At 56.4% G+C, this 10,583-nt stretch overlaps 1 protein-coding gene across 5 annotated transcripts in view; it reads right to left on the reverse strand.

Moving 5' to 3' along the window:
• Positions 1-4,054: 4,054 nt before the first annotated feature.
• TPD52L2 (TPD52 like 2) overlaps positions 4,055-10,583 on the reverse strand; it is an 18,289-nt gene continuing 11,760 nt past the window's right edge. For 3 of the 5 annotated variants that reach the window (XM_023742501.1, XM_004370158.2, XM_023742514.1), the window contains 3 exons: positions 7,211-7,252; positions 6,176-6,224; positions 5,366-5,591 (listed from right to left, as the gene is read on the reverse strand). In XM_023742501.1, the coding sequence (XP_023598269.1) occupies positions 5,496-5,591; positions 6,176-6,224; positions 7,211-7,252 (187 nt within the window). In that variant the 3' untranslated portion in view covers positions 5,366-5,495. Of the gene's footprint in view, positions 5,592-6,175; positions 6,225-7,210; positions 7,253-10,583 lie in introns of all 5 variants that reach the window. The other 2 variants (XM_004370160.2, XM_023742517.1) reach the window with 2 other exon arrangements.

Consider the following 10,583-nt stretch of genomic DNA (forward strand, 5'->3'; position numbering starts at 1 on the left):
CGCACCGGCGCGCGCGCCCCCGGAAGGACGTGAGCCCCTGCGGCCGGGACAGCGGGCGGGCCGGCGCGTGCGCCGGATTGCAGGGCCAAGGCCACGCCCGGTCAGGGGCGGAGCCTTAGTGACAGCCCGTGGGCAGCCCGGTGGGCGGAGCCAGCAGCAGCGGAGCCGGAAGTGCCCATCGCCCGGCGTGGTGGTGGGGAGGAGAGCTGGGCCGGAGGCGGGGCCTCAGGTGCCCCCGGGCCGGCAGCTGCCGGGGCTGGCGACCGGAGGGAGAGATGCGGCGGCGAGGGGGGGAGGCCTTATCTTGCACCTGAGTTTGCTCAGCCCTTTACGTAAGACTGAGAAAACATAAACGTCTTCCAACAACAGGAGCCGGCGGCCCCACCCAACCCCGTCGTAGGACCGACAGTTCATCCTTCCTGTCCAGTCACTGTAATGCACCGCCCAGCCTCCGCCCAGGATCGCCTCCGCCCCACCCCTCGCAGTCCCTTGCCTTAGCACGGCCCATCGACCCCTGAGGGATTGACCTGCCCCACCACCGTGTCTCCAGCACGCCATGGAGTGCTCACTCTGTGCTGCTACGGACTAACCCCGGAGTTGCCAGACAGACCTCTGCATGCAGTTCTGCGTGCCTCCTCTCCCCATTAGTGCCCCTGTTCACCACTTTCATTCAGTGGTCATCTTTTTAAGACACATACCAGATACCAGCCAAGGCTTGTCATTACACACTGAGTACAATCTGAACTGCCAACTGCTTGCAGGCTCAACAGGCTCCGGCCCCGCGTGTCTGAACTTGTACACCACACTGCCATCATTTGTGCCTTTGTTTCGTTCCTGGAATTGTCAAGCTTGTTCCAGGCTCAGGGTTGTAAGTGATGGAGAGATCAACACAGCAAGCAGGCAGCAAGAAAAAGCCTTGCTGCCTATGTTAGGCTGGGTTCTGTAGAGAAGCAAAACCAATGAAGAGTATGTATATATATATCTATATATGGAGCCCTGGTGGTGCAGTGGTTAAGAGCTCAGCAGCTAAACAAAAGGTTGGCAGTTGGAATCCACCAGCCGCTCCTTGGAAACCCTAAGGGGCAGTTCTACTCTGTCCTATAAACTCGCTATGAGTTAGACTTGACTTCACGGCAATGGGTTTGTTTTTTTTACATATATATGTATGTATGTATGTATATACGTATATGTATATATAGATTTAGCTCAAGAAAATGGCTCACGCTGTCGTAGAGGCTGGCAAGTCCCAAGTCTGTGGGTCAGATGTCAGGCTGGAAGCTTCTCCTGACCCACACGGCTTTAGGGGCTGACAAACTCAAGATCAGCAGGTCAGATGGCAGGCTGCTGGCTCACAGGCTGCAGTGGCTGATGAAGTCAAGATCAGCTGGCAATATGGCAGGCCGCTCTCTCAAGTCCCAAGAACCGGAGGTCAGATGATGATGAGCCAGATGCAGGATCCAGAGCAAGCAAAAGCCAGCGAGCTTTGCCAGAACGTCCATATATATACATATACTGGATGCAGGCCACACCCCTGAGGAAACTCCCCTTACAACTGATTGGCTGATCACATCAGATCACATCACGGAGGTGATTACATTTTATCACAAAATGGAAGATAACTACATTATTACATAACTGCCAAATTACATCATAACTACCAAACTACATTGTTACATAACTTCAAAACTACATCACTACATAACTGCCAAACCACTGAGAATCATGGCCCAGGCAAACACAACTTAACTATCACAGCGCCCATGAAAACCAAGAAACAAAGCCAGATTAATACTTATGTCCACTGATTCAAGAGAATGAAAAATCTCAGGCCAGAAACAGTGGAGGAATGAAAGAACAAAATGCGCCTGGCACCAATTTGAGACTGAAGCTGTGTGGGAGCTGCAAGAAGTCCTGCTTTGACCCAGAAATTCCACTTTAGGGATATTCTTCCTAAGAAAATGTTCTCAAATACAGAAAAAGGGTTATGCACGAAGATGTTCAGGATAATATTGTTTTTAATAGTGAAAAAGGAAAACCACCCAATTGTAGAAGCCCATTCAATGAAATATTATGAGGTATTAAAAATGTATACAAAGACTATATAATAGCACAGAAAATGCCATGATGCTCCTCAAAGTAAGATGAGCAAGAGGCATCATATATAGAGTGCATTATTACAAATATGTTTAAAAGCAAACAAGCCAACATGTTCAGAGAAAGAATGGAAGGATTACCTGTCAGATGTTGGAAACGACTAGCACTCTTGGAGAGTTTCACATTTACTTCTGATGCACCAGGCCCTATGCTAAGTGCTTTGTAGGCTTCATACCCTTTAACTGGATAAGGCAGGTATCATTATCCTCATTCTTGAGGAAAATAACACAGCTTCAGAGAAACAGGAATTCCTCTTCAATGCTAACCCCTCCAACTGTGGCTTTGATTCTACCCTCCATCTGCTCCAGTCCCTGAAACTCCCAAAGATTTTATCACACTTCTTCTTACTTGTATCAGTCACTTACTTAGACACCTTATCACCCCCAACAAATGGGACTGCAAAGTCTTTGAGGGCTGGGTCCACATCAGATTCACTCTGGGTACCCCACAAAACCTAGCAGTCTCTTATCCACTGGACACTTTAAATATTTAATAAATGAAGACTGCATGAACACAGAAACCCTGGTAGTATAGTGGTTAAGAGCTACGGCTGTTAACCGAAAGGATGGCAGCTTGAATCCACCAGGGGTTCCTTGGAAACCTTATGGGTCAGCTCTACTCCGCACTATAGGGTCACTCTGAGTCGGAATCCACTCGACAGCAATGGGTTTTTTTTTTTTTTTTTTGTATGGAACATATTCTCAAAAAAAATTAGGAGGTTGACTCTCCAGACAGCTGCAGTGCTTTTTACCCTTTGTGCGGGCTCATTGTTGTACCAGCTGTTGTATCGGGCCATCTTGCTGGGGAGCACAAGGCAGCAGGAATGGAAATAAGCAAAGCAGCAGAGGCAGGACAGAGGGAGACTCTCCACAAAGAGCTGTGTGTGCAGGTGTGACAGGAACTCCAGATGGGTTTTGAAGAGCGAGGAAGACAAGTATATATTCATGAAAACACATTAGGAGGATGACCAAGTGAGTCACGACAGGGCCATCACACACGGGGGGTGGGGAACAAGAGTGGGGGAGGGAGCCCGTTTCTAAGATTACCTTAAAAACCTTAAGCACAAAGAGGAGGTGCTCTCATCACGCTGGGGATCCCCCATCAGCACCACGGGCACACCCCGGGAGAACTCAAAGTCCTTTCACAGAGGGTCTGCCGGCACTGCCATCTGGAGCCCCACTCCCACTCCCTGGCCTCCTGTGTGATGGCCTTTTCTTGTTTGTGCCATCTTAACTCATCATCTTCTTTTGAGCCCAACAGCTCCTCTGTAGCCATTTTCTTGGTCCTTTAGGCCTTCAGGGACCTCAGGTCTTCACCTTCACCTCCAGGTGGCCCCAACGTCTGGACAAAGAAGACCCCTCCCCAAAGGGATGTTGTGAGACCAGACACTGTAACCCCTACAAAGCCGCCCCATGATGACCGATCCTCGTCTTGTGGACACCCCCCCGGTCAGGAGCCAGCAGGTTCTTCATCTGGGGCCTCGCTAGGCAGCAAAGACCAGGTGTGGCCTCCCAAGGCCCACCCTTCACCTCAACAGCTGAGAGCATAGCTAGATGCCTGTAGGACTTAAAAGAACTCTTACCCAGGCCTACTCCCTCCAGTGGTGCAAAGCCCACCACTGGGCCCCCCATCACTGCAGACCCTTGCTCACTCCACTCCTGGGGCTCTGCCAACCCCACCTGGCTAGCTCCTCCTTCCCAAGGCCCGCTCTGACCACAGACCGGGTTATGTCCTCACGGTGCTCTTTAACCACACTTGGGTCTGTCACCTGCACCAGTGATTCGTTTTTTGTCTGCTCTCCCTAGAGGGCGGCTTCCTGCCGCAGGGGCCATCCTGGCCCCTCTACCACTCCTCGGTCACCTCCTGATGAGGTGAAACATACCACACAAGCCGAAGAGGGTTTTCCCCAAAGGAATGCTTTATTGACAGATTACCCATGGTTCATTTTAAATTTCAAAGGGTCCGCCAGTGGTTGCCCTGCAGCCTGCCTTCTCCCCACACTGGGCTGATCCTAGGCCACAGCAATGACCTGGAAGAGGGCCAGATGGCATCCTTCCCACGTGCCTGCCCCACACCACACCTGGGTGAGGTTTCTGGAGGGTGGTGAGAGAGACCCGTGGTGCCAGACCTGCTTTTCTGGAGCAGAGATCATGCCAACCCTCGAGCCGGCCCAACACCACATCCCCTGCCCACAGCCAGTAAGGCACAGAACTGCCCCTCCAGATCACACTGCCAGCATGACAGCAGGGCCCCTGGCAGGCACGCTGCCAGAGCACAGCTCCTGAGGAAAGGTGAGAGCAGAGGTTCCAGATGGTCTCCACAGCCCATCCCCGACCTGTCCCAGGAGGGTCGGTTCCGCTTCCCACCCACCCCGTGTGTGCAGTAAACAGGCGCAGGCATCGCCAGCCAGCGACTACCCTCAGGGGTCAGGCCACTCCAAGGCAGTGCAGCAGCACTGTGGGGGTGCTGAGGGCAGAGGCTTCTGGTTCTCGCACCCCCTCCCAGGCTTGGGAGCTGCCACCCTCGTGGGAAGAGACAGGGGCAAGTTTGGCAAGATGAGTGAAAAACGTGCATCGGCGTGGAGTGCTGCCTTGTGGCTGGGCCCAACCCTACCTGGTGCTCACACCGCAGGAGCCCATTTTCATATATAAAAAGATTATAAACAATAAAGCAAAAGGCAAAGCAAGGCATGTATTTTAGCTGAATCCAAAGAAATAATAATCTCTAACTATGAGGCTAAAGCTGCTTTGCTTAGTTTTACTTTTTGAAAAGTCCACTGCGTTTAAAAAATAAAGAAATTTACTTTTGTTAAAGCTACATCATTAATGTAACAATTAGGCCGCTAATATTAGTTTCCTTCCTGGGGATCTCAGAGAAAATGGACAGTCTTCTTGTTCGGCATTTTGAAATGAAAACTACAGCTCAGGCAAAGCTCTCTGGGTGACGGCACTCCTCCTGGGCTTGGGGAAGGAGGAGGAGGGATCAGAAAAGGCCACTGTCTACACTCACAGCTCTTCCCACTCCTTTACCATCCTGATGTGCTCATGAGATTCCAAGAGTGAGCGTGGGTGCTGGTTCACGACCCCTGAGGATCCACTGCCTGTCCATTTCCTGCACCCCCAGGAAGGATGGCACAGTGATCTACCCCATCTGCAAACTTTAGTGTAACATGCCTATATCCCAGGCTGCGTGCTGACCCACGAGGCCCGGCAGCGTGTCCTCACACAGGCCTGCTCCTCTCCCACTGGGGGCTGGCAGGTGTTCCTGTTGCGCAGAGTTGCAATTGTGATGGGTTCAGGGGTGCTTGCACGCGTTCTGTGGCTAGGCAAAGCTGCTGGGGCTTAGAAAGGGGCGTGGTCCGGCAGGGGCTTGTCATCGCTTCCTGTCGGAGAAGGAAGGTTGTCACTGCCGTTCTCTCTGCCACCGACGACTTTAGACTGCAATGGCAAGAACACACCTGAGACGGGGCGCCCACCGGGAGCCAGAGGCCAACCCCGCGCCAGGCGTCCACGGGGCTCGACTCCACCAAGAGCCCACGTAGCAGGGACTGCTCAGCAGGAAGAAGAAGGAACTATGAACACAGGCGACAACCTGGACGGATCTCCAGGAGTTACGCTGTAGGAAAGAAGCCACCCTAGAAGGTTACACACGGCACGGCTCCGTCACACAGCATTCTCCCAATGACACAGTTAGAGAGCTGGACACCAGGTCTCTGGTTGCAGGGGGCCGAGGAGGGTAGGAACAGGGCGAGGGGGCTATAAAAGGTGACGGGGGATCCTTGTGGGATGCAGTGTCTTGACTCTGTCCCTGTCAACGTGCTGGTATGACGGTATGACAGTTCTGCCAGATCTTACCGCCGGGGGAACTGCGTAAAGGATGCGTGGGCTCTCTGGGTCTTACTTCTTACAATTGCATCTGAATTTACAATCATCTCAAAACAAAAAAACACCTTTTAAAAAGTTTATGTAAGTAGGAGCTTGTACCCTTCAAGAGACTCAGACAACGGTGAGGATACGCTTACCTTTATGGTCCCAACATGATCTTCCAACGACTTGAAGGTTGCAGAGTTCCTGTGAGAAGAGAACAGAGACATCAGCGCCCAGAGGAAAAGCTGTGCTGCCCCCGTGTCTGACGGGCCTCAGAGTCAGGCTTGTCCTCCAGAAGGATCCCCACAGCATCCTGAGACCTCACTGCCAGAATGCGGCAGGCAACACGCCAGACTTGGGCCCCCAGCGCCCCCGCGGAGAGCCTGTCGAGGTCACTCAGGAGGCTTCCCTGCATCAGAACCGAGGCCAGCCACGTCTACTGACCCCACGTGTGGCCCCCCTGGGACGGACACGTGCCTGCCACCCACTGGTGAGACCAGGCCTCCCACGGGACACCTGAAAATCCTGATGAGAGGGGCAGGATGTTGGGCACATCGCTCCTGTCCCTGGAATGCACACCCTTGGCTTTCTGTATTTGGGTTAGAGAAGTCCCATGTGTTCTTCACACACATCTCTGAGCACAAAAGGAAACCAAGGACAATTCTGGGACAGCAGAGAAAGCAGGCCAACCAAGGCAACCAGCCACCCCCAAGAGCCTGGGCTGCCCTGCCCCGCCACAGGCAGGCGTGCCGGACCCCAGGCCCGCCTGGGCAACAGTGGAACCAGATGCCCCTGGAAGCTGGCAACAAGGACAGGACTCTGTCCAAAACTGTGGCTGCAATGGACAGAGGAGACAGGAGACTATGGCTCTGGATGCCCCCTCTGGGTGAAGGCCCTGTGGACACCTGGTCTGTCTGACCCCTGAGCTGAACCTGCCACACAAACAGGGGCCAGGGCTTGTGCTTGTACTGGGTGACCGGCAGAAGGGTCTTCTCTGGGGACCCCAGTGCTGGGTCTTCCTCTCAGCCTAGAAGAGCCCTTCCCAAGCCCCTTGTCAATGGGAGGCTGCAGGGGATGGTGGTCCTGATTCAGGGGCACAGGAAGTGCCTAGGTGTGACAGCGAGGCTGCCTGCCCACCCGTGGCGACCTGGAAACTGGCCTGGCTGGCGGGTGGGATGGGCACACTTTACCTCATAGCCGGCATACTGATGGAGTGGCGGATGGAGTAGCTGCTGCTCGGAAGCATGGTGAAAGCAGAGAGGGAAGCGAGAGTTAATATCAATATCGTTCGCCGGTGCTGAGCCTCTATCTGGCAGAATGGGGGCGATGGTGGGACCCCCACTCCCCACTTGCCACCAGAGAAGCCTCGGAGGGGCCCTGCCAGGGGAAATGTACCACCAAGCCCAGGCTCTCTCCTCTCCCCTCTGGAGACTCCAGCAGTCAGCCCAGAAGGGGGGGCTTCACCCAGAAGGGGGGCTTTGCCCAGAAGGCGGGCTTTGCCCAGACGGGGGGCATCGCAAGGGGGACGTGAAAGAAACAGCTCTGTCAAACGAAGCCTGGTGCTGCGCCGGGTTTGGTTCAGTTTTGGGTACAAACAGCCCTCAGATGGCCTTACTTAATTCTACAGCAACTTAAGTGATCTTTTGGTAAAAGAGAAGCAAACAGGTCAAGCAAGTGAAAATATTTCCAATCCCAGATGGAATGTTCTCGAGTTGGATCCCAAGCCCTGAGGACGAGCTAGGAAGGCTGAGCATGCAGCAGGCCCGTCTGCCAGTGTGGAAGGGGTCCCAGGGACAGACGGGTACAGACACTGCACTCGGACAAACGCAGCCACCATGGTGATCCCTGAGGGGCCAGGGTCTCTGTACGGCTGGGGGAGGAGGCAGAGCCAAGGGGTCTCACTGCCGCCCCCGCCCTCGCCTGCAGGCCCAGCCCCACTGACAACGCAGCACCAGTCTTACCTAAAGGAGTGTGAGAACGGATGAGCCCTGAGCCGGGGCAGCAGAAGGAAAGGAGAAACGCAGGTGAGAAAGGCAGCCCAGGCCACACCCCCAGGACGACACCCTGGCCTCCGTCAGGAGTGACAGCTGCCCCTGGAGGGCAGGACACACGCCCATCTCTAGCCCGCTGCGTGCTGACCCAAGAAACCCCTCTGCCACCCAGATTCTGCAGGGGAGCTGTGCCACAGCACGGCTCTGCCCACACGGTCACATTGAAAGTCTGGCTAGGCTGCCACTCGACAAAGCCCCACCCCCAGCTCGGCTGACACACCTGCAGGTCTGCTGCCTGAGAGCATGAGCACCTAACAGGTCCAGAAGCCCCTGGGGACCCCCAGGCTTCGTCACTGCTGGGGGCATCCTAGGGGCCAGCTGCCAGCCACGTCCTCTGTGACCAGCCAGACTGGGGCCCAGCGCAGCCCTTCCATCTCTGGATCCTGGTTGCCGTTCCTGACACGGAGGACACTCAAGGACCTGGCCTTTAAGACTTTGTGCACCAAGCGCCAACCAGCACACCGCACTGCTCCCGGGTGGAAGCAGGACCCCGGGGGTGAACCACTGCCCAAGGCCCTGGATGGACAGTGAACAGTGCAGGTCAAACCATCTCTGACCCGGCCCGGCTCCCTCACCACCTGCAGCTCCGTAGGGCCAGGCCCCAAGGACGCAAGTGTGAGGGCCCCAGACACCACAAGCTGGTGACCACTAAGGCTCGTCCAGCCCCGCAGTCATGTGAACCTCCCCAAACCTGTGCTTCATTCTCAGGAAGCTGGGGGGGAGGGGGTCAGACCCAGGGCAGGTTAGCGGACCCTGACCTCAGAGAGCACTGGGCCCACCTCATGAGATGGTGGGAACTGCAATGAGCCCTGAGCATGCACAGGACCAAGGCCAGCGCTCACACTGCCACTGAACACAGGACGCAGGGGCCACGGGCTGATACGGGCTCCCCCTGGTGGCCCACCCGTGCCTGAGCATACGCGCAAATGCCCCCCACGGCACGCTGAGGCTCTGTACAAGGGACATGCCAGCCTGCACCACCACGGCAGCAGAGCTGCTCACGGCAGGCCGCCTGTGCCAAAATCCGAGACCTCACGCATGGCAGCAGCCAGCTCCAATCCTCCTTCGCCAGAGAGGAGGACAAACAAGTGGGACCGAGCACACTTCTTCCAGAAACCAACTACATGACCAGCTACTTGCTCCTGGCGGGTCAGGACGGCTGCTCCCCACTGCGTGAGAGGCGCTGAAGGCCCCGTCCTCTCCGCCTGAGCCCATCGATGCTCTGACAAACTCAACAGCGAGAAACTCCAACAAGCTCAATCACGCCAAAGTGACAGAGAAGGCTCCTTGTGGAGGCCACAGCTGGGGCGTTCCCAGTGTCCACAGCTTCCTCAGGAGGTTCCCTCAGGAGCTGTGTTCTGAAGTGGGTATGGAGCTCTGAGAGGCGCTGAAACGCTCCACCACCCCTCCCGCGGCCAGAGGGAGGAGGACGCTGGGTGTGTGGAGGGCTAGCTGGCACCAGCTCACCCCGTGAGGCTCAAAGATCAGAGCAGGCATCCAGAGAGTACACCAACATCCTGCCTGATTTCAGACGAGGTGCACCCAAGGCAAGCACAGCACGTATGCTGGAATCACCGTGAACGGCCGGGAGACCCCGCACACCACCCTTGCAGCCCTACAGCCAAGCTCAGGGCAGCCCCGGGGCACGGCGTCGTCACGGGCTGCTGCCTGCGCATCGGGACACACCTGCAGGCGGGCTGAGTGCTGACCTGTCTGCTCTCACAGGGTGAGTGCCATGGGCAGCGGGGGTCCACCCAGCCTCAGGCAGAGGCTATCAGGTGCGCAAATTGTGCAGCTCCTCCGTGGGCCTGACGGCTCCAAACTAGCCCGCACAGAGCAGCCTCTGCACAGCTGGTGAGCTCCGGTGCACCTGGTGGCACAGCAACCACCTGGGGTCCCACAGGACACCTACCAGCCCTGGGGGAGGGAGGGGCTTCAACCCAGGCAGCTGGAGAGGAGGGAGGCGGGAGCCAGCCCAGGGGAAGATGTACCAGCCTGGTACTCCTCCATACAACGCCCTCAGGAGGCCTGTCCCCACCTGTACACACAACGCCCTCAGAGGGGCCATCCCGACCCCACCTGTACACACAACGCCCGCAGGGGGCCCGTCCCCACCCCCACCTGTACACACAACGCCCTCAGGAGGCCTGTCCCCACCTGTACACACAACGCCCTCAGGGGGGCCATCCCGACCCCACCTGTACACACAACGCCCTCGGGGGGCCCATCCCGACCCCACCTGTACACACAACGCCCTCAGGGGGCCCATCCCGACCCCACCTGTACACACAACGCCCTCAGGGGGCCCGTCCCGACCCCACCTGTACACACAACGCCCTCAGGGAGCCCGTCCCCACCCCCACCTGTACACACAACACCCTCAGGGGGGGCCATCCCAACCCCACCTGTACACACAGCGCCCTCAGGGGGCCCATCCCCATCCCCACATGTACACACAATGCCCGCAGGGGGCCCGTCCCCACCCCCACCTGTATACACAATGCTCTCTGGG

This window comes from Trichechus manatus, unplaced genomic scaffold (genome assembly GCF_000243295.1).
Source record: "Trichechus manatus latirostris isolate Lorelei unplaced genomic scaffold, TriManLat1.0 scaffold00008, whole genome shotgun sequence".
NCBI classification, from domain to species: domain Eukaryota; kingdom Metazoa; phylum Chordata; class Mammalia; order Sirenia; family Trichechidae; genus Trichechus; species Trichechus manatus.